General features: G+C 37.7%; 2 protein-coding genes across 3 annotated transcripts in view; one reads left to right on the top strand and one right to left on the bottom strand.

Moving 5' to 3' along the window:
* The window catches only part of LOC106873660 (uncharacterized), a 100,656-nt gene that overhangs the window by 46,781 nt on the left and 28,689 nt on the right, over nucleotides 1-25,186 (top strand). The window contains exons 4-5 of one of the 2 annotated variants that reach the window (XM_052972755.2): nucleotides 3,732-3,808; nucleotides 4,041-4,135. In XM_052972755.2, the coding sequence (XP_052828715.1) occupies nucleotides 3,732-3,808; nucleotides 4,041-4,135 (172 nt within the window). Of the gene's footprint in view, nucleotides 1-3,731; nucleotides 3,809-4,040; nucleotides 4,136-10,448; nucleotides 14,955-25,186 lie in introns of those variants that run through there. The other variant, XM_052972754.2, reaches the window with a different exon arrangement.
* Nucleotides 17,365-24,935, bottom strand: LOC149132642 (uncharacterized). Its single transcript, XM_089362513.1, has 2 exons — nucleotides 23,876-24,935; nucleotides 17,365-18,264 (listed from the first exon to the last, which is right to left on the bottom strand). Exons 1-2 carry the CDS (start codon nucleotides 24,060-24,062, stop codon nucleotides 18,149-18,151), a joined length of 303 nt encoding a protein of 100 aa, XP_089218639.1. The 5' UTR covers nucleotides 24,063-24,935; the 3' UTR covers nucleotides 17,365-18,148.

Genomic DNA, 25,186 nt, shown 5'->3' with positions numbered 1-25,186 from the left:
ATGTCAGAATAACAAAGGCAAATGAGGTATAGTGAGCATATTTATTTAACAAATAATAATAATAATAATCCTTTCTACTATAGACACAAGCCCTGAAATTTGGGGGGATTTCATTTTAAGTCGATTACATTGACCTCAGTACTCAACTGGTACTTAATTTATTGACCCCCAAAAGGATGAAAGATAAAGTTGACTTCAGCAGAATTTGAACTTAGAATGTAAAGATGGATGAAATGCCGCTAACTATTTTGCCCAGCTTGCTAATGATTCTGCCAGCTCACCACCTTGATAATAATAATAATAACAAATATTTCTCTGCATGGCCCACTATTGAAGAAACCACCAAAGCCATAGAGCAGCTAAAGAATGGCAAAGAAGCAGGAGGTGATTGAATCCCACCAGAGATTTGGAAGTATGGGGGCCCAGCATTGCCTACAAAAGTCCACAAGCTCTACATCTGTTTCTGGGTGCAGGACAAACTATCACAAGACCAGTGTGAAGCTATTGTCATCACCCTTACAAAAACAAATGGGAAGAACCAGACTGCTTTAATTACCAGGGGATTACTCTGCTTCCATCACAAGAACAATCCTTGCAAGGATTCTGATGAACATACTGCTACCCATCATCACTGAAGAACACTTTCCAGAGTGCTAGTGTGGCTTCAGAGCCAACAAGAGCACTGTAGATATGGTGTTTGTTCTCAGGCAGTTCCAAGAGAAATGCTAGGAGAAAAACAAAGAGCTATATGTGACCTGACTAAAGCATTCAATACAGTGAGTAGGATAGAAATGTGACAGATTATGGAGTTTTTTTTATCTATCCCCGCCCCCCAGTTCCTGAGCGTTGTCATCCAGCTGCTCAAAGACCAGCATTGCCAAGTCAGACTCAGAAGTGACCTCTCAGAGCCCTTCCTGATCACTAATGGAGTGAAGCAGCATTGCATCTTGTCACTGACTTTCTTCACCATCTTCAGCACGATACTCAAGCAAGCCATAGAAGATCTTGCTGGTGAGGGTGGAATCTACATCAGATGCCATCTTGATGACAGCCTGTTTAATAAATGAAGACCCTGGAACAACTGATCCAAGACCTCTTTGCCAATAATGTTGCCCTTGTTGCTTGCGCAGAAAGAGCCTTGTAACACTTACTCCTTGCTTCACAGAGGCTGCTCGGTTCTTTGAGTTAGAAGTCAGTCAACTTAAAGAAGATGGAGGTACTCCACCAGCCTGCATTTCAGGAAGAGTACTACCCTCCTCACTTTGCCATTGGTGAGACTAAATTGAAAATGGTCCAGTAAATCACTTACCTGGGGTGCACCATCACGTCAGATGTCATTGACTGGGAAATTAATACCAGACTAGCAATGGTGTCGAACAACAAAGACTTGAAAAAGGGCACCAAGATCAGTGAGTACAGAGCTATAGTCCTTACCACCCTCCTGTAGAGCTCAATCGTGGGTCACTTATCACCATCATCTAAGACTCCACTTGCACTGCTCTGCACCATCCTTAGCATCCACTGGAGTGAGTTCATAACCAATGTTGGAGTCCTTAAACAGGCAAAGGTCACCAGCATTGAGGACATGCTGCTGAAGTCTCAGTTACCCTGGGCAGGCATGTTTCTAGGATGAAGGATCATCACTTGCCAAAGATCATGCTGTACAATGAACTCTCCAGCCATTGTGACTGAGAGACACCAAAGAAGCGACACAAGGACTGTTTGAAAAAATCTTTTGGTACTTGTCACATCGACCATCACCACTTTCTTTAGTTTCCATTGTCCAAATCCATTCACAAGGCTTTGATTGACCTGGAGCTCTAGTAGGAGACATGCAGTAGGACTAATTGCAAAGTGTTCTTCTTAACCACACTGTCATGTTTGCATCTGTTAATTATAGTAATAACAATGATTTTTTCTTATTCTGTATATTAAATCAAGGACATTGTACAGAGAAGAATTAGAATTTAATTTATTGATGAAAGACAAAGTCACCAGCAGAGTTTTTAGTGAAGAACTTAGTGATGTAAACTAAATATCATAATATTACTTTTAATAATATTGATATTAATTTCAAATTTTGGCACAAGGCCAGCAAGTCTAGAGGCAGGGAATAAGTCGCTTGCATTGACCCCCAGTGTTCAACTGATTCTTATTTTTTTGACCCCAAAAGGATGAAAGGCGAAGTTGACCTTGGCACAATTTGAACTCAGAACATAAAGACAGATAAAATACCAATAAGCAATTTGTCTGGCATGCTAACGATTCTGCCAGCCTGCCACCTTTTTAATAATGTAGATATTAATAATAAAATAACAAGGCCTCTTTCTTGGATGAAAGACCATGTTTTTGTATTGTTTATGAAAATAGTTTAATTTTCATGTTGCAATATATGAACATAATTTAACCTGGAAAGCTATAGCTAACACAGTTTTTGATAACAAAAATAACAGACATCATCATCTCTGTGTCATTGTTATACAAACAACTCCCATTACTTATGTATATGTTACAAATCTACAGTCATCTCTGCCATATGTGCTATTGCCATCAGGTTTATATTTGTTTATTACATTGCTGTAATAAACTAATATAAGGCCATTACTGTCAGAAATATTGATTTCAAATTTTGGCATAAGGCCAGCAGTTTTTGTGGAGAGTGGAATTAAGCCGACTACATCAATCCCAGTATTCAGCTGGTACTTATTTTATCAACCCCAAAAGGATGAAAAGCAAAGTCAACCTCAGCAGAATTTGAACTCAGAAGTATGTAGACAGATGAAATGCCACTAAGCATTTTGTCTGGTGTACTAATGGTTTTGTCAGCTCACTGCCTTATTACTGTAAGAAATATTTTTTAAAAAACCCATCACACAAGTATTTCTTTTTTGCTATTGAGTCAAAATATCTTTCACCAACACAGATGTATCTGCTTGGCTCACTTGCATATAAGCGATATCATTGGATAGAATGGTTCACAACTATATACAACAGCTGTACTGAAAAGTCAATTGAGGGTTTTTTTAAATTAAATTACAATGCTGATTTTCGTGTCCCTCTTCTTTGGTTGAGCCCTAACAACATAGTTATATTTTCAATTTTATCATCACTACTTGAGAGTGAACTTCAAAATGACTGTAAGGACCATAATGCTTGTCTTCTTACATAGGTTAGACCAGTTTGGATTAAATGTCTGTATTCATCTCAATCATATGAAACCCCTCATTATCAGGCTTCATTTAACTACTTTGTATCAATTTTCTCAAACTTCTACTACTTTCCATAGATTCTTTTTCAAATATCAGGCATCAGCTAGTCACATTCCCTTTCATGGGCTCCCATGGTTCTCGTGAATAGTGTTTACATCCTGTTTATGTGATATTACACAGATAAGATACAATCTTCCTCTGGATTGGCTGTTGGTACCTGTATGGTATCTGTTTTTGGAAATGATCATCATTACCATCAGCATCCCCATAATGATCATCAACATCATTATTAAAGGAATGATCAATAGCAAGGACGTTGTCAATTTTCATGTTAATATTTTCATCATCATCATCATCATCATCATTATCATTGTCATCGTCATTATTGTCATTATAATCATTGTTGCTCATTTCATTATTGACAGAATCTTTTCGACCACTATTACCATTATTGTTATTGTTGCTATATTATTCAGACATATATTGAATCTATTCTTTTCACATTTTGTTTTCTATTTCCAGGAAAGATATTCTTTGGCCGCAGCCATGTCAGAGATGTTGCCCTCAAAAGACTTACCCCCTTAGATAATTACTGTAAGGTACATATCTACATTTTGTTTCCTTTTTTGTTAAATTTGATATTTCTTGTTCATATTCTTGTCATTCTACTTCAGTTGCTATATAGATGGATTTACTGAATATTATCACTAAACAGCAGTACTTTGAACACCATTATTATCACATTTCATAGACTGACTTACCTAATTTCCATTTGTGCATTTCATATTATTTCTTTCTCTTTTTATTTTTCTTTTGTTTTCTCTTCCACAGCTGCTCACTAAACTTGAACCCAAAATTTCACAGTGCCATGCAGTTCTAACATTTTTCCAGTCATCAGCAGAAGATATTGCTGCAGTGACACAAACGTTAGTATACAAGAATTTCATTCTTTTGCTGAAACATTAATACTTTTTAGCAGTCATAATAATAATAATAATTATTCCTAACATTGATATAAGACTGCAAATTTTTGCAGGAATTGATAATAAAAGATTAAGTAGTCACCACTTTATTGATTACAGAGGAGTGAAATATAACTTTCACCCTGGCAGATTTTGAATATGAGTCAAAAAGAGATGAAAATGATGCTCTTGTGTCATGTTTATCTCAAGTGTCCTTGAGTACATGTTGTTATTGATCTTAACCCAAGGTCAGTCCTGATTCAGTAGTATTATTGTTGTAGTTGTTCTGACTCACAGTGCTCTAACTTTAGAACACAAAAGGTCACTCTTTTGAGTGATAATAAATAAAGTACCAACCCAAGGTGGTGGAGAGATAGAATTGGTAAAGCATACCAGTAGATATGTTGTAGTATATGCTACAACTCCATCTTTTCTGAATTCACATCCCAACTCCTGTCACCAGAAAGAAAATTGAAAGTAACATTTCAGTAAGGAATTGTCACCAGCACATAGTATCATCAAGTGAAAAACTAATGGAAACACTGTCTCTTTGGTTCAGCTAAGAAAGTGGTTATGATGTAATTCAAAATTTATATTTATGTGTGTGTGTATGTGTATATATACATGTATATGTGTGTGTGTGTGTATAAATACACATATATATATACACTGATATTTCTACTGAATATCAGAGATCTGTTGCTCCTCAACAACCAAACCAAAATCTTTCCTGAAAGACCTCATTGCATGCAATCAAGCTCTATGTATAGCACTTGTGAAAACACATCTTAGATCTGATATAGGGGATGCAGCGATGCACAAACCAAAGTATGTTGTATTATGAATGAACAGAGGAGAAAGGAGACATGGTGAAGTTGCAGTATACATCTGTGTGGATCATATTCAAATTCAGTATATGATAGTGAAATTGTACTCATAAGACAACTTGACATTGTTTTATGTATCGCATATTGCCCACCAGATGCTCCAAATCACACTGACAAGTTTGAAGATTGTCTCACAAAAATAGTTCTCACCAAACTGGAGCGAAACATGAATGTGTTCCTTGTAAGTGAGTTGAGCCTCTCCAATGTGGGGTGACCTGAGGGCCCCATGCTCTCAGGAATGACACATTGCCAACAAGCACAGGTGGAGTCCCTGCTCCACCTCAACAATGCTTCATTCATGGAGAAAATTTTGCTCCAACCAACCAGGGAAAATAATATACCAGATCTCTGCTTCACAAACAATATGGATATCATCCATAATGTGAAAGTGACACAATCACTAGTCTTGGATCACAATATAATAGAGCTGATTATGTATGGACTAAAACAAGCTGCAGACATGCAGCCTTTAAGAAGCACCCACAGTCTCTCCAATCTGAACTTTCATAAAGCAAACTGGAAATTGAATCAGAAAGAGATACTCAAACAGGATTGGCCTAAATTTTCTCCACACCAGACATTGATATAAAACTTCAACATTTCATGTCCATAATGGAAGCCATATGTGACAAATTTGTCCCAGAGCACAAGTCCAACACACACAAGAATGAGATATCTAGACAGAGGAAAATTTTTATGAAACATCAAGCAAAAATTGTAAACTGCTTGAACAATGAAAATGGGGAAAAGACTTGCTTGAAAACAACACTGGTGGAGATTGAGAAAAAAATTTGCAACAGTCCCATAAAAAGAGAGCAAATACAGAAGCCAGGGTTATAAAAACTATTAAGTCAAACCCTAAAGCTCTCTTTAACTTTGCCAAAAAATGGCCTCAGTACATTACAAGATAGGGCCCTTCATCCAACAGGATGTCTCCCTCACAAGAAACACATTGAGGATAAGTGAAATACTGAATAGACAGTTCAAAAGTATTTTCACTACCCCATTAAGACACTGGAAAATGAACGAACCAGCAGAGTTCTGTTGCCACTATACCTATAACAAGGAAGGCGGTAATAATTGATTACACTGACATAAAAGAAGGAGATGTAATACTGGCTATAAATGAGGTAGATGCAAACTCAGCTGTTGGCCCTGATGGATTCTCAGCAATCTTTATCAGATCATGCAAGTGGTAATATCCCAAGCAAATTGAAGGAGGGAATAATATGCTCTATCCATAAAGGAGTAAGCAGAGCAGATGCTAAAAATTATAAGCCTATTTCTCTGACCTCACATGTCAGTAAAGTCATGGAATGAATAGTCCAAAGGAAACTAATTGCATTCCTTGAAGAGAATGACTTACTGACTAACATTCAGCATGTTTTTGACCAGATAGAAGCTGCCTGACACATCTCTTGCAGCACTACAACTGGGTGTTAAAGCAGTTAATCAACAACTTGAATTTGAATGTGGTATATCTCGACTTTGCAAAAGCCTTTGATAAAGTCAACCATAGTATGATATGTCACAAGCTACATGATCTTGGCAGAGAACTTGGAGGATGGCTATACCACTTTTTAATAAATAGAAGTTAGGTAGTGGTGGCCAGTGGAGCCACCTCAAAGGAAACACAATAGTGATTGTTTTTTTTTTACAGGGCCACTGCTATTCAGAGTGGCCCTCTCAGACATGCTCATAGCTGCTCAGATACCTACCCTTGCTAGCTATGCAGATAATACAAAAGTCTCTCAGAGGATACAGAACTCCCGGAGATGTTGTACACCTGCAACAGGAGTTGGACTCAGTATACAGGTGAGCTGAGGAAAATAACGTGCAGTTTAATGCTGGAAAAGTTCAAGCCTGGCACTACTGTCACACTAACCCACGAGAGATTGCAATCCTTGAATCAAAATCAGTGTGTGACCTGGGCATTGACATGTGTAATGATGCATCTTTCCAAGTGCATATTACTTGTTAGTAATAATTATTACTGCGTAAGTGGAATCTGGAATCTGGTTTCTATTGGCATTGAGTTGTTTAAGTTGTGATAATGAAGTAAACCAAATGATGTTATTTTGAAGTCATCTAATATGTACGTTTCAGGTCTACGTAATATATAATAAGAAATGTGTCTATTACATAGCATCTTCCTCAGTTAAAACATTTCAAAATATGAAGCAGTTAATCGAAATATTTCAGTGTATATGATCAGAACAGTAACTTGGCTACTAAGTTAGGAAGATGAATATGTATATAGAGGAGGAGAAAGAAAGGAATAAGAGGAGTGAAAGAGAGAGAGAGAGAGAGGGGAGGGAGAGAGAGAGAGAAGTGAAGAATATATAAAATGAAGTAGTTAGGAAGGAGAAGAAAGGAAGATGCATGAGTGAATAGTATTGAAAGGAAATGGGAGGTTGTATCTGTAAGTTTGCATACAAAACCTAAAGGGAAGGACAAAGAGTATCAAATTGGGAAGGTCCAGAATTTGGATGGCATTGGGGGGAAAAAGGGTAGAAAAGAAATGAACTAGGTGTCAAGGTGTGACTTTAAGTACTGAATGGAATTGGTAGTATATGGCCTTGAGCATATAAGTAGTGTCAAGACACATTGGAATAAATGATAATAATGATGATGATGATAGCAACAATAAGAACAATATGAATAATAATAATCCTTTCTACTACAGGCACAAGGTCTGAAATTTTTTGGGGGTGGAGGGAGAGCTAGTCAATTACATCGACCCCAGTCTTTCACTGGGACTTATTTTATTGACCCCAAAAGGATGAAAGGCAAAGTTGACTGTGGTGGAATTTGAACTCAGAATGTAAACTCACCACCTTAATAATAATAGCACCAGTAGTATAGTCATACAAACATACACACACATATACACAACACATGCATATATGTATATATTATCAACCCCACAGTCATAGGTGAGACAACTTGCCTCCAGTCCCATCCAGGAGTGATGACTACCAATATTTCACCATTTTTGTGACTTACCTGATTCAAATAGTGTAAAAGTCATTTGCTGGTATGCCACGATGATGCATACATATGAATTAAAAGCAGTATTAGTGTTGTAAACACTATTGACTACACATACTCAGTGTATGGCTAAATTTGACAGTTTCCATAAAAGGGAAAGAAAACGGTCTCCTATCCCCCCAAAAAAGTGTATTTTAAAGAATCAAAAAATATCAAGCCCATTATGGCTGGAAAATAATAGCTTACCCAAAGTCGCCACCCTCAGTTTCCACCACACCCTCAAGATGGCTCCAGAACTTGGCACATGCATTCCTCACTGTGCCCTGGGAAGATTTTCAGACACCTCCTTGATCTTGTCTACCAGCTCAGTTTTGGTGTTGCAGGCAGAATGGTTGGTGTCTTTCTCAACTGTGTCCCACACGTAGTTATCGATAGGATTATAATCAGGGGATTAGGTGACCAGCATGTGGGTCTGGTGAAGTTGTAGAAATTGTCTGACAACCACTTTCTGGCCCTTTCCAGTAGGTTTGGAACTAAATCCTACTGCCACTCATTTCCTGCCAACAGTAACTCTCTAGCCAGGGTTGTATCATCATTTCTTTTCTGCTAATCTATACTATTAAATATTCCCTACTCCTCCAATCACTCCTGGCACCTCTCATCCTTATCTACCCCATATGCTGAAAGTGGAAGGTCCATGCCAACCCTCTTTTCTGAAACGTCAGTAGTCATGTAGCTCCTCTACAGCATGAAGCCTGTTCTGCTCTGGCCCTTTTCTCTCACACTTTACCTTTACCTTCCACACTTTACCTATTCCTTATTCTCCTAGAATAAAGTTGCCCCAAGTGCTCAGTGTTTATAGTCTTGTAAGCTGCAAGGTGAATTCACTTGTGCTAGTGGCATAAAAAAAAGGCACACTGTAAAGTAGCTGACATTAGAAAGGGCATCCATTTGTGGAAGCCATGCCCAGTAGACATTGGAGCATAATGCAGTCCTTGGGCCCATCAGATCCTGTCAAACTGTCCAACCAATGCCTGTATGGAACATAGATGTTAAATAATGATGATGATGATGATGATGATATATGTATATTTAAAGCATTACTCTAGGTTAAATAAACTGGTGTCTGGAAGAAAAGAGAAGGGGTCTCATGATGAACTCTTTCACAATTTGTTATGCATTGGTTAGAGAAAACTTTCCCTGGATTCTTAGGATAGCACTGTAGTAGATAGCTCAGCTTGTTTCTTTTATCTTTTACTTGTTTTAGTCATTAGACTGTGGCCATGCTGGGACACCACCTTGAAAAATTTCTTTTAGTCAAATGAATCAACCCCAAGGAATCATTTGTATAGAGTTGTGCTTTAGAACTGGCAACAGAAATATTGTGGGTGTCTTAACCAAAACCTCAAAGTACTTCAAAGTTGATAATATTGGCTGGAGAGAGAGCAATGTCAGTATACACTGTTATGATGTGAGTTGATAGAAAATTTCTTGTCCTTCAGTTGAGGGAGATGGATAAAACCCTTAGGCTGGTAACCTAAGTAGGACATTCTCATGTCACATGTGATCAAAGGCTTTGTTGTGTTACAGTTTCTTGACTTTTTCAAGGGCAAAAGACTATTATTGAGTGGTATACATCTTTCTCTTCTTTGTTGTCACTATCATCTTTTAACATTTGTTTTCCATGCTGGCATGAGTTAGATGATTCATTAGTTGCTGGTGAGCCAGAGGACTGCACCAAGCTTGGCATGGTTTCTATTGCTTGATGCCCTTCCTAATGCTATGTATTTTAAGTATGTATTGGGTGCTTTTAATGTGGTACTGGCACTAATGAGGGTTACTAAGTAACTTGCAAGACAAGGCAAGACCCCCTCAACTGAAGGTATTGAAGAAGGTGGCCAAGTTACATGAAATTAAAAAAAAAAAATCAGACTTGCTGTTGGTTATAATCAAATATTTTATCAATATCTTGATTATTCTAGAAAACTCAGACTGGTGTTGCTTGTCACTACATATAATTTGTTTTTATATAGAGATATGTCTTTGCACAAAATTTAATAACAATCAGAAAAAAGATGAAAATAGCTCAACTAGGAATCAAATTATTGTTAATTAAAATTCTGGATTTACCATCACTTTATGTAGAATAGGTATGCGTACAGGTACACATACACACACACACACACACACACACACACACACAAACACATACACACACACACACACACACACACACACACACACACACACACACACACACACACACACACACACACACACACACACACACACACACACACACACACACACACACACACACACACACGAAAGCAGTTCTCTTAAGCAGTCCAGATAATCTACGGATTATATTAAAAAAGACTTGTCACTTGTGATGTCTGACAAATGGCAGTAGATCAACATCTTGGCAAGAAGAATTACTACATGGTTGCTTTGACATAATGGAGTGATTATAATAATGCTTAAAACAGATGTAATAGCTGAGTCATTTTTCTTTTTTCTTTACTCTCCCTCTCTTTCTAACTCTACCTAATAATACATCATAATACATGCAACTGACACTGAATTAGTGTGTAGAATCTAACTTGATACTGGGAGTGTTGCTGAACTGGGTCATGAGTTCAATTCCTCTAACAGTAATCCTGTTACTTTCTTTGCAATCAAGGAGTGTACTATTTGTGTTCAAATCTACTCTCTTGAAATTGAAAACTCTGCTTCTATGTCTCAGAAGAATAATGTTTGATATTTGTTGATATATCATAATCAGGAATATGAAAGATGAAAAAAAAAAACCTTTTTAACCCTTTAGCATTCATATTTCTCTGTCAAATGTCATACTTATTTACATTAATATGAATTAGTCATGCATTATCTAGTAGCTTTGACATGTCAATGACATGAGTGTTTATTTTTAGAATGATAAGTGCTAGAGGTTGGCTATGGCTAGTTTAAATGCTAAAGACTTTAGGAGAAAAGTATTTAATATATTTTAGTGTGAATATTTTTATGAAAGCTTTTGTGTTTCTTTCTGTTTTTCCTTATTTATTAGCACAATATAATGTTGGCAGTCTTAGTCATTTTCTTACTGCACATGATTCCCTTTATTCTGTTCACAAAGCTCACTTTCTCTAATATTGCTCCTCTTTTGAGAAAGATGAGCTGGAAAAGTTTAATGCATTTTTCCAGAGCTCAGTATTTTTCTTAAAAAAAGAATTTAAAGTTTTAATGTATCACAGATGTTTTTGAATTATATGCATTATTATGAAACAAAATAGACTTCTCTTTCAGACTTTTACTTCTTATAAATTCCTATCTTCTGATAGTTATGGTCATCTTACTGAAAAGCTAACTAAAGATGTAGACATTACCCAGTGCAATACCAAGAGTCAAACCTTTCCTTTGTGAATATGTCTGCAAGAGAGTGTTTGTCTTGTGTGTAGTTGTTGGGGACTGAGAAAACTGACAGAAGCATTTTGTGTAATTGTCTTTTTTGTTTTTATATATATACAGAAAGGTGAGGTATCTATGATTACATTATCATTAATGTTTGTCTTTTATTTTTCTTTGACAGTGGACTGATTTAAGAGAGATTTGGCTGATATTCCTAGTTGGTCAAGTTAATACAATATAGGGTTTCCTGGTAGAAAGTTGTTTTAAAGCCACGAGGGAGGCTGTATGACTATAGTGAGGGAATAATGATGTAGTAGTAGTTGTAATGTGGTATTTAGGTTGCAATAATGATTATAGTGGCAACAATACTGGTAGTCACAGCAATCAGTAGAATGGGGATTGTTATTGCTTAAAATTCCGTGCTGGTGCAGATCTTATAAAGCCGTGTCAGTCATTATTGCAAACTTCAGTATAAATATGCATACACATATACACATACATAGTAACATTTGACCTCGTTCACTCTCACTCCCTCTGTATGTCTCTCCCTTCACTGTCCAACACATCATGAGGGATTAGTAGTAGTTAGAAATTTTTGTGTTTTTTTTATATACATACATATATATGCACACATACAAACATGCATATACTCATACATAACACACACACTAAAAGAAATTGAAGTGAGAGTGATGCATACCTTAATGATAATTATTTTGGCACTTTGATATACAAAATAGATTAACAGAAATTGCCACTTTTATGTAATTATACACCCTCACTCATAAATACATCAATTATATACCTAACTACCTTTCTTTCATCAAAAGCTGCAGATAGGTTTTCATTTATTCACCTATATTTCACAATGTGATGCTACCAGTTAAAACACTGCAATTTGTTGAGGATTTTAGCTGAAAAGTGATATTAACTTTTGATTTTTGTCATCATTATCATTATTTATTGCAAAACTAACAATTTCAGCAAAAATTACATGTATGAAAATGTGACAGATGTTTTTTCCTTGATAGTTACCAATGATGGAAAAAATTGCCATTTGGTTTTGCATTGAGGATACTGCTTACACCTTCAATTAACTTTTCAGAAAGAAGACCATATCTGTCAAAAGTTTTGATAGAAATTTGTATCATATAAAAATCTGAAAGAGAAGTCTACTTTGTTTCATAAAAATGCATGTAACAGACTCAAAAACATCTGAGATACACTTGGGCTGAACTTATTTACTCTACCCTTAGAATCAACCAGCTGAATCTCTGACCAGGATTGCTGAATCATCTCTTATCAGGAAACTATCAGGGTGGTTTATTGTTGCACAGGAATTTTATTAGTCTTTACTAATAGTTAACTCTGTTATATTTTAATGTATTTTATTGTATGGAACTGCCTCTACATATATTCAACCAGTCATACACAGATTCTTAAGGTCATACATAATCTGCCTTACACACATCGATGTATTCCAATTTGACTTCACTAAATTATCACTACTCCCCAGTTAACGGGGATTTTTTAAAATGCTCTGAGTATAAGTCCATTTTATTAGACTATCTTAAAGAAAAATACACACTCATTTGAATTACACGCAGGCATATAGACTCATTAACATTAATGTTCTTACACATTTGCACATATTTTTGTATACAGGTATTACCACACACTTTTATACACTAATGTTTTTCTGTTCAAATGCAAACAAATAAACACATGCATCTAATTACAAGCTTCTTATAAGAAACTTTCAGTTATAAATGCAAGCACAAATATAATAAAACTACCTTAGTCAAAAATGAGATACCATTCAGATACAGGTGGTAAATAAAACCATATTAGTCCCTGTTCACACCTGGATAATCAATATATTTAAGTTTTTGTCCACCCTTTTTTGCTTTCAAAGTACTTAAGCCTTAATCTCATTAAACCTTATGAACATCATCACCAACAACATTTTCACTAATATTAATGCCACTATCTCAAATATCAACATCATCATGTCACCACAAACACTGTCACTTCCCAAACTACTTCAGTCAATACCAACATTAATAGTGTCTCTACATAAACATTACCCACAACACCCACATCAACTTTGAATTTGTGAATAGGGATGTGGAGATAAAAATTATACTCACACTCCAAATTCACATCACTGGTATTTCAACTTTTATGTTTGCTTTGTGGTAATATCCAGTGTTTCAGATTAAACACATCCATACCTGCACTGTTAGTAGATAGAGTGCTTAAATTCTTTGAATTAAGTAGGTTTCAAGGAATTGGAACTAGACAGAAAGAAATAAGTATTTAGAAAAAGAAAGCAAAAAGAGAATTGACTTATAGATTATAACATTTTATTTTAAATAATCAAGAATCAAATCTCAGTTTGATCTGATTATGATATGGCTGTTCATGTTTCACTGTGAGATTTTCTATTTCAATTATATTGCTATATTTACTGAATGATATTTGGATTTCTACATGGTCATATCTCACACACATTCATGTGTATGGGTACACAAAAACGTTCACAAATATGTATTTAGATTTAACTAACTCTTGAAAATATTTATTTACCTCAACAGATGCACACACGCTCACCCTTATATTTTCTTACGTACTTCTTTATAAACAACTGTAAATGTGCACACACATACACACACAGCATATATCTGTAAATAAATGCTTGCATATATATGCATATGCAAACATATATCTTCAGATAATCACATGCACCAGTTTACTTATATATACTTCATTAATTTAGTTTGTATGTATGAATAGTATGTCTGAATATATCTATCTATATATATTTTTTTTAATATATATACACATGTATAAATACCTTAATGTACTTCTAAATGTCTCTTCCAATGTAATTACATGTGTTAATATACCATTTTTGAAAACCTGCATGTAATTGGTTATATGATACAAAGTCCACTTTCCCTCCAAATAATATATTTTTAAAAAATGACTCGGTGTCGCAAAATCAAAATTGATCGTAAGTCACTCTCAAGAGTAAAGCGGAGACGTTTTCTTCTTCATACTCTTAAGAAAATTCAAGAATGTTGTATCACAATGCCACATCCATTTAAAACCAAATACACTCTTAAGAAAACATTGTTAAATATTTTTGCTCACAAAACCAGACCAGTACCAAGGTATTTCAGGCACCACAATGCAGCATACAGCATTTACTGGCTTGCAAAAAAGACTCATATGATTAGTATGAAATGTATTAACCATTTAGAGCAAACCATACTTGCTCAGAAACTTATGTCATCAATAGCCTTTGTTCAATATCAAGCTTGCAATCGCACTGCTAAGATATATTGCAAACTTCAGCAGAAAATTCGTAATCAAAAGTTAGTTTGCTTCATCTATCATTGTCATTCATTTGAATGGAAAGCAACTCCATCAACAAGGAAAGGCTGTTACCATTTGACACAAGAGGAATTTTGTTCTCATGATTCTACACCATGGTATGTATATTGGTGAATTGGATTTGTTAAGTTTGAAGGATCTTTGTATATTCTGCATTAGAACTTGATTTTTTACAATCTTGAAATATGTGCATATCTGTTATGAGTATTTCTTCTGGTTTGTGCCATTACAGTAACACCCAAAGCGTTCAGTACAGGAGTGTAACATTTGTGATTATGCAATCAACTACATTATTTTGCTAGTTCTGATACCTGTGTTCACCATTCACTGTGTCCTTTTTCTAGCTCCCACTTTTGTACACTTGCAAACTTACCTGCCGAATCATCTTATCCAGTCCTCTGAACTATTTCACTTGTATATCTCCACCGACACATCTTTATCTTCTTTCACTTTCCTCTCCTCTCCCCCCACTCTCTCTTTCTAACTGGATTAGCCATTTTCCCTTCCTCTGCAAGACACCTGTTTCTGTTCTTCTATTCATACTCTAACCTCTCATCACTTGGTACAAAGCCATCTCTCTCAATACGACTATATATATACGTATGTGTATGTATATATTTCTCCTTCCTTCCTGGCCCCTCTAAACATCTCTTCTCTCTTGACATCAGGAGCCTATACACAGTGATCCCTCACCATGAGGGGCTGCATGCACTCCAACATTTCCTTGACCTTCGACCCAACCTCCAACCTGACACATCCACATTCCTTTGTCTAGCTGAACTTGTCCTCTCACTTAACTGCTTCTTGTTTGCGGGTGATTTTTACCAGCATATCTCAGGAATGGCCATAGGCTACGTTGAGGCCCAAATATTCTCAAGTTTCACTGGTCCCACTCCCGAACTATATGGTCGTTATATTGACGACCTCAGTGCAACCTCACTCTCCCATGAACATCTAGACTCCTTCCTCTCTTTTGTCAAATCTTTCCATCCTGCCCTCCACTTCTCCTGCACTATTTCCGACACTTCCATTGCCTTTCTCGACATTTTGGTCAGCATTCATCACTCCACTCTCACCACCTCCATCCACTACAAACACACAGACTCACACTCATACCTCAGCTTCTCCCCCTCCTACTCTAAACACACCAAGCTCTCCATCCCCTATTCCCAATTCCTTCATCTATGCAGGCTCTGCAGTGATGACCATGACTTTGAGACTCAGTCTCAACTCATGGCTTACCACTTCATCCTACATGGATATCCCCTCACCACTATCCACACTGCCCTTGCCAGAGCACGTTCCGTGGACCGTGCATCTGCTCTCTTCCCCTGAACCTGCCCTGCTGTCTCCCGCCTCCCATTTCCCCTCACCTACCACCCCACCATCTTACCTCTCCAGCGCACCATTCTCCGAGCCTTCCGACCCCTTCACTTCGCACATCTTCTCTAACTGATCCCTCCCCTCCTTCAAACAAGCCCACAACTTCCCTAACCCAACCTCCCAACCCGGCTCGTTCTCCTGCTCCTACCCACACTGCCACACTTGCCCTTACCTCTCCAACATCACCTTCCTCACAGGTACCCATCATCGACCCTAACATATCACTGATTCCTTCACCTGCACTTCTAGCAGCGTCATCTACTGCATCTCCTGCTCTCTCTGTCCTTCTCTATACATCGGTCAAACGGGATGCCACTTGGCTGACCAGTTCACGGAACACCTCCGAGACATCAGACTTGGCAACGACACCCCGGTCTCATGCCATTTCCACTCTACTGGTCATTCTTTACAACACCTGTCTGTGTTTGGATTGTCTTTGTACAGGGTCCATCCGGACTTCCATCTTCACCGTGAACAGGGATTAATCTTCTTTCTTTGCTCCTTTATGCCATATGGGATTGACTCTCCTCCCCTCTTCATCTTACCCGCCTCCTTTCCTTTCTTCCTCTCTCACCTTCTTCCTCCTACCCACCTCTCCTCTCTTGCTCTGTTTATTCCAGTGTTCCTTTTTGTTGAAGAGCATAGGCTCAAAAGCGAAAAAAGACTTTCTCACTTCCCGAGCATTAAACTAATACATCTGTTTGCTGTTTACACACCCATCTTCCTCTTTTGTTTTTTTTGTAAATTCTCACTATACGTGTGTGTGTGTGTATGTATATATATGTGTGTGTGTATATATGTGTGTGTGTGTGTGTATATGTGTGTGTGTATATATATGTGTATGCATGTATGTGTATATATATATATATATATATATATATATACTTTATCAAAAAGCAGCAAAAATTTGAGTACTATTTTTTCCACCTTATTTCGCATTTATGTGCTTACTGTGGTATATATATATATATATGTATATATATATATATATATATATATATATATATATATATATATATATATATATATATATATATATATATATATATATATATATATATATACAATTGCAGCATGGAAGGTGTTTATAAGCCATTTAAAATAACACACAAAACCGTTAGATTCACTTCAACATTTAAATTTAATTTGTCAAAATATTTTCGTCACTTTGAGACCGCGGCCTGTTCACTGACAAAGTTCTTTGCTGCATCACAGAACTTTGTCAGTGAACTTTGTCTGTTCTCATTTGGAAGGGTGAGAATTGTTGTCCATGTCTTTGTGAGTCTCTCTATAGCAGCAATTAGAGTGTAGGTACTTTTACCAGATGTAGGCACTTCAACAGCCATGAACGAGCGATAGTCGAATGCCTTCTTATCGTCAAGCCATACTGTCACAAGGTTTCTATGTTGTTTTCTTACTTCAGATTGTACAACTTTGTTTATTAAAAGTTGTTCAGCACGGTTTAAAGCTCTCTTCAGCCGCCATCAATTTTTAGTCCAAAGATTACATCACAAAAGAAAAAGTACACTTAGTATTATCCATTATAATAGGTTTATAAAGCTTGAAACACATGTACTGCAATGTCCTTTGTGTTCTGTTTTTAATTTATGTTTGATATATTCTCTCACCTCTGCCACTATCTGGCATATACAAGTGCATACACCTATCAATATGGAATATATAATATAAATAGTAAAATGAAATGAAGTATTGAATGTTTTATTGAATATATGAAATATTGAGTATTAAATATAGAGTATTAAATATATAAGGACTAGTATACTTTCCTGCATCATGGCAGACATCAAGGTCCTGTCTGACAGAGTTCACAGTCACTGTAACATTGTCTTCTTCGAAGAAGTATGGACCCCAAATGAAGTATGAACCCCGAGTAGGTACAAGATCATAGCTACCAAGCCTTAAGTGCACACGGAATGCTCTTCGTGTTGCACATACGGATTCGTTGTTCTTCATGTCTCCACAATGAAAGCATGATGCTCGCCCGTCCAATATATATATTGGCAACTGAAAGTAAAATGAAACAAAATGTCACAAGTTGCACCTATTGAAACGAAGTGGCATTATATGTACATTTCGGAAATAAAACACATTTTTTGTTCTTTACTCTATTTTACTTTTATTAAACCTACAACTGTGTTATCATTTTGCTGCACCCTGTATATAAATATATAAATATATATATATATATAGATATATATATATATATATCTGTGAGTGTTTATTGAGCGAAAACACCTAAAAGCTCCGCGAGGCTCCGGCAGGGGATGGTGGCGAACCCTGCTGTACTCTTTCACCACAACTTTCTCTCACTCTTACTTCCTGTTTCTGTTGTGCCTGTAATTCAAAGGGTCAGCCTTGTCACACTATGTCACGCTGAATGTCCCCGAGAACTACGTTAAGGGTACACATGTCTGTGGAGTGCTCAGCCACTTGCACGTTAATTTCACGGGCAAGCTGTTCCGTTGATCGGATCAACTGGAACCCTCAACGTTGTAAGCGATGGAGTGCCAACAACAACAACATATATATATAAGTTTGTTGCTCTAAGCAGCAACCTTTTCCAACTACTGTTTTTTTCTCTTTGTCCTGAAGAAGGGGTCTTCACTCCAAAATATAGAAATACAAGGTAAAACTGCAACTTTGTTCTGTTTCATTCTCTTTTGGTAGTCTACTTTTTACTATCTCAGATTGTTCTGGCTTTACACAACTACATTCTTACAGTTTTTGTACCTGTATAGGTAGAAACTTGCTAGCCGCCTCATTATTACTGTATATAATGGTAACAATACTTATATATATATATAATTTAGGTTAGTTGAAATATGTTTGTCTCACATCTCAACTTCTAAAGGCAAATACACTGCAGTTGCCATGGAGAAAAAATTCTCTCTTATGGTAAAAAGGTGTGAAAACACCCCTTTCGTTCAGTGTCACCCTCTCTCGGGAATCTGAGACATTGATGTTTCGAGTTTGTTGACTTGTCAATCAGATGTACCTGAGAGGGGTAACCCTCAACGAACTGACAAAGCTTATAGCTTTATATATAATTCAGCCAACACATTGACTGATTTGCACTAGTAGTGACAAACATATTTCAACTAACCTATATTGTGATTATATGTAAACACTGCTTAGCGCATTTACTCATATATATATTTATGTATATTTATGTGTTTTGCACACATGGCATTTCCAGATCTTATTGCTGGTAATTAATACTTACTAAATAAGTGAAATGAATGAATTATTAATTGCAGACATTAAATAAAGTGGTTACTACATTTTTCAGAGTTCATAGTTGTCAGTGAACCATTAACAAGTGGGATAGATTCTGGTTTATTCACATGTCATGTAAATTTATGGAAATTTATGAGCTTCTATAATTTATGCCTCCTTTCTTTTCTTTCTTTCTTTTTTTTTTGTTGCTCTTCCTTTTCTCAATTTAGATGTAAAGATCCTGTGTAGAGTAACGTGCAGCAAATCATGTACGCACACAATATGAACCAAAGTACTATTATGTATACAGTTTATTCATTCTGTAACTCTTACATTTACTGAAACAATGTTCTTACTATAATATAATGATATATATCATTACAGTAACTATTGTTATCTTAGTGGTTGTTTTTATTGGTCTTATCTATATTGTTTTATTGATTAAATTTTACATTTCTTGTTATTGTTTATAATTTCATTATTCTTTGAATTATTAGTATAATTTTAAATGCAGTGATCTGGCAGAATTGTTAGCATGTTGGACAAAATGCTTAGCAGCTTTTCTTCTGGATTTACATTTTGAATTCAGATGCCTTTCATCCTTTCAGTGTCAATTAAATAAGTACCTATTGAGCACTGGGTCAAGATAATCAACTCACCCCTTCCCCTACAATTGGCTTTGTACCAAAATTAGAAAGAATTATTAACATAATTATAATTGCTTTGTATTTGCTTTACTGTTTTTTGTCTTATATTTAGCATGTTGTTGTTGTTCAGTCAAGTAGCCATCTCTCTCCCCCTAAAATTGCTGGCCTTGTGCCAAAATTAGACAGAATTAATTATTATAAAAGTAATAATAATAATAATAATAATGAAAAGACGATATAAAGGGTTTCCACATTTGTGTAAACATTAAATAACAAGAAAGAGGTAACAAGTAAAACTCCCAATAGGGGGAGGTGCTTTAATGATTACTTGTGGTAAACCCCACAAAAGCCACGGGTACCTGACCAACAGGGCAAGAACTGTTCTCCTTTTATACTTTGTACAGGTGTATTCTCAGAATTGGTCCATTCACACTGGCCATTTTTCCAACATCCACCCACCTTTCAATAAATTTGCTAGAAGACAACACCTCCCTCTCCACCCTCACTTTCCTTTTCAAGTGAAACTTGAAAAAGTTGATGAGAGTTTGGCCAAAGAGGAAAGTGTCTGACTTTCAAACAAGTCCACCGTACTACCTCTTTTGCTACAGCCACCAGACAAATGAAGGTTGCCTGCCCCTCCCTGTTAAAGGAGGCCGGCAGGGCAATCTTCACTATGGATTCAGCCGATAGCTGGATCTGTCCTACACACAACAGCAGCTGTTCAACATAAACCCACAGGTCAGCAATGCTCAGGCACTGGACAAGTGCATGCAGAACAGTTTCATCACTTTGAGCGCACCTCGGGCAAGTCTGGCTGACAGCACTTCTGTACCTGGAAAGTTTATCCCAAATGAGCAGCACCCATCAGTAGCACTGCCAGGTGAGGGATTTCTGGAAGTTAACGATAGACCCTGGCCTGAAAGTTCTCCAGAACAGACCAGTAAGTTGATCCTCATTGATGCCTAGAGTTTACCTGAGAATGATGTCGCACTTTTCCTCCACTAACCCTCTATAGAACACTAGGGTGAAACTACTACTGATCGCATTGCCTGCCTGGCTGAGGGCTGTGAGTGCTCAACGGCACTCAAGGTGCCAAGCACCCTTCCTTGGTCTACACCTAATCCAGGATTGCAGCTCAGTCAAAGAGACGAGCTGTGGAAGAGCGAGTCTGACAAACAGCAACCACACCTGCTCACCATCCAGAAAATGGTGGAGATGCCATAGCCTGAGTACATTTCTGCACATCAGCAACCACAGCATACCCACCCCTCCATTCAGAGGCTGATGACAGCAGATTGAGCACCTGACCAGTGGAACATGCCCCTTCCACGGAAAGCGAAAGAGTAAGTGCACCAGCTTGGTCAACCAGCAAATGAAGCAAGGGACGATGATCAAGCAGTAATAGATGATGGATGCTCACCACCTCATCCCAGTTTTTCTGCACCTGGAGATCCAGACTGAACCAGACCCTGAGCAATTTTTTAACCAAACCGTCTGTCCAGTGCCTGACGACATTGTTGGATGGCATTGGCTTGCTTCTCCAGGTGCCAAGTTGCAAGCCCACTGATTTTTCTGTGTTCATTTTTGCTTCTGTCACTGCTTCATATTCTTGTTGTGTGTTGCCAATCAGGTCTACATGCCTGTAGCTTGACACTATCATGGTGATGTCATCAGCGTAAGCAGACATGCTTCTCCCACACCCTAAATCTTGCAGAACACCCCTCAGTACCTCCAACTTCCACAGTAGTGGCTCAAGTATTAGTACATACAGAAAAGAAGAGAGAGGGCACCCTTGTTGGACTGAGTACAAGATGCTGTATGGTTCTGAATGGTGACCATTCACCTGAGCGGATGCCGCTGTACAAAGCACCAATCCAACCATAGAAGACCGGACTGAAACTGGCAGCTCTGAGAACAGCTGCCAAGTATTGATGGTTGACCTGATCAAAGGCTTTAAATTGATCTAAATTGATCAAAACTCCACCCATGCCAGCATTGTTACCCACCCTCTCTATGATGTAGTGCATGAGGTGGAGGTTGTCACAAATAGTCCTGGTTGGGATGACACATGTTTGCACCTTGCCAATCAGCTTGTCCACAACAAGCACCAACCTCTTGGCTAACACCTTGGCCAAAATCTTTGACTCCGCATTGAGCAGAGTGATGGACCTAAAATTTTTTATAATATCCCTCTTGTTTCGGTCCTTTCTCAGCAGTGCCACCAGCTCTCGACAAACAAAAGTGGGGATTCTCCCATTTTGTTGCCACTTGAGCTATACGTCTGCTAAGAGGCCCGCAAACAAGTCTGGCATTGAACTATAAAGCTCATAGGGCAGACCATCCAAACCCGGTGATCTGCCTCTTGTGCAGCTTTTCATCGCTTCCTGTACTTCCCAGGCTGTTATTGGTCTTTTGCAGCACTCTGCCTTGCTGACTGAGAGTTGCAGCAGGCCATCCAAGTACACACCAAAGTCTCTCCTGTTACCCATACTATCACTCGTTCCAAACAGTCGAGCAAGGTGCTGCTGAAAGGCCGCACACATCTGCTTTGGTTCAAATACCTTGCACCCGTTCTGGTCCACTAAAGACCTAATGGTGGCTTTGTTGCCACATTTTGCCTCTGCCACTTGGGCCCATCAAGTGGTCTTAGTCCCCTCCCTGCTTAGTAGATGTGCCTTAACTCTGACAATGCAGCCTTCATGTTTGGCGTCAAAAAATTGGTCAAGGTTCAACTTTGCCGTCAACATGTCGGTTGTGATGCCTGTCCTAAGCACCTCATCTAACTTTCTAACTGAATCTTCCTCTATTTTATTTCTCTTTACTGCTAATGCCTTACTAAACCTATTTGATTCTACTCTAATTGCCGTTTTAAGAATAAACCACCAGTTGTAGTTGACGATTGTCCCTGTCAACACTCTCTTCACTAAAAGACTAATCTGGTCTCTGTAAGCTTGGTATGCCAATAACGATGTTTTCAGCTTCCACTAACTGGGACCCTGCCTATGGAGCCTATCTAAGTCGATTGTACAGATCACAAATTTGTGGTCTGTGTAACCGACTATATGAAATTGTGGATAACCTATACTGTCTTTATCTGCTGGCTTACAAAAAACTCTATCTAAATACGATCTAGATGACCCGATGCAATTTGTTTAAGTCTACATTGGCACAATCGGGTTATCTAGTTGGTACCTGTCAGACAATTGAAAACGTCTGAGCAGGTTTGTGAAGCTTTTGCACCCGCATCTCTTATCAGAGACTCCCACATGATCGAAACATTCCTCTAAGATAGTGTTCCAATCCCCTAGTAGCACTAAAGTCTGAGACATTGCCAGGAAAACCTCCAGATACTTGAAGTAATCTGACTGCCCTACCCCTGTTGGAGCATAGGCAGCCACCAGTCTGAAGGCACCGCCGTCACTGCTGTTCACATCTAAGACCACCATCTTACTTTCTGGATCCAGGAAGATTGCTTTTATTTTCAGATCCAGGCCTTTCCGGAAAAGCACCACGGTACCACCACTACCACCTCCTGGCCGATACAGAGATAGGAAAATTTCATATCCATCGAAAAGGGCCATGAAGTCCCGTGGGTCAGAAAGCCTGGTTTCACTAATGGCTGCTCCATCTACACTGATGGACCTCAGGTCGTTTAAGAGGTTACCCAAGGCCCCTGACATTCATACTACCGATTCTGAGCATGACCATGCTAAAAATAATAAATATTTAGGATGGAGAAGAGCTCTACTTACCATTGTTTTCTGGTGGGGTGGTCCCCTTCTTGTTTGGTGTTGGTATTTCCACAAGGTTTTGGTAAAGTTGTTTACAGAGGTTTCTCTCAAATGACCCAACAGCTTCTGGAAAGTTTGTTTTTATGGTGTTGTATATGTTTTGTGTGGCTTTTAGAATTTGTATTTGTGGTGGTGCTGTGTTTTGCATTGAGAAGACAAAATCTTCTATTGTGATGTCTGTTTTGTCTCTAAGATGTGTCACAAGATATGTGTTGTTTGTGTCTATTGATGTAAGTGGTAGTGCTGGTGAAGGTGGTGTTCTATTATAAGCTTAAGGCCTGAAATTTTAGTGGGAGGAAGCTTGTTGATTACATCAACCTTGGTATGCAACAGGCACTTGTTTCATCAACTTTGGTATGCAGCTGGTACTTATTTCATCAACCCTGAAAGGATGAAAGGCAGAGTTGACCTTGGTGGAATTAGAACTCAGAGCATAAAGACAAAATGCTGCTAAGAATTTTGTCTAGTGTGTTAACAATTCTTCTCCTCCTCCTCCTCCTCCTCCTCCTACCACCACCACCACCACCACCACTACAGTTATTGTTATTGTCTTTTTTTCTCTTCTGTATTATATTAAAAGGTGCAGCTTACTTCCTAACCACATTGATTTGGATTCTGTTCCACTGCTTGGCACCTTGGGCAAGTGTTGTCCACTATAGCCCTGGGCTGACCAAGGCCTTGGATTTGATGGATATAAACTGAAAAAGCTCCTTGTGTGTGTGTGTGTAGTCTATGTGTGTTTGTGATTGACCCCCACCACTTCTGAGAACTGGTGTTGGTTTGTTTACATCCCTGTAACTTAGTGGTGCATTAAAAAGAGACTGATAGAAATACCAGGCTTAAAAAAAGTAGTGGGGTCGATTTGTTCAACTAAATCCTTCAAGACAGTGCCCCAGCATGACCGCAGTCTAATGACTGAAACAAGTAAAAGAATATAATAGGAATGTCTTTGTCTCAGTAATTGTTGTTTTTCTCTGCATATGTGTATAAGTCTGACACTATTGGATATTAGGTAGAGTATGGCAGTATGAATCATTTATGTATCTCACAAGATAACTCACATTCTAATCTTCCTTGTGATACTGTGAAACCTTCTCTGCCCTAATTTATATATAATGCCTACACTGAACTCATTCCGTTTGCATGACTTTGTTGCTATTGGCCTTGTTCTGTATGTAATATGATACTCTATTATCTTGATTTTTTTGCTAATTCCTGTTCTTTATTTGATAGCTAGCTTTTTTGTCTGTTCTCTTTCAATTTTGTTTCTTA

The sequence above is a fragment of the Octopus bimaculoides genome, chromosome 14, assembly GCF_046866305.1.
Source record: "Octopus bimaculoides isolate indiv1 chromosome 14, ASM4686630v1, whole genome shotgun sequence".
Classification (NCBI taxonomy): domain Eukaryota; kingdom Metazoa; phylum Mollusca; class Cephalopoda; order Octopoda; family Octopodidae; genus Octopus; species Octopus bimaculoides.
The sequence above is the reverse complement of the archived record's forward strand: the minus strand, read 5'-3'. Positions and strand labels throughout refer to the sequence as shown.

Coding starts and splice junctions, on each gene's coding strand:
- LOC149132642 (XM_089362513.1), bottom strand. CDS start 24,062: ATGCAAAACACAGCACCACCACAAATACAAATTCTAAAAGCCACACAA. Junction 18,265..23,875: donor CACCCCACCAGAAAACAATG/GTAAGTAGAGCT, acceptor TTTTACTTTCAG/TTGCCAATATATATATTGGA.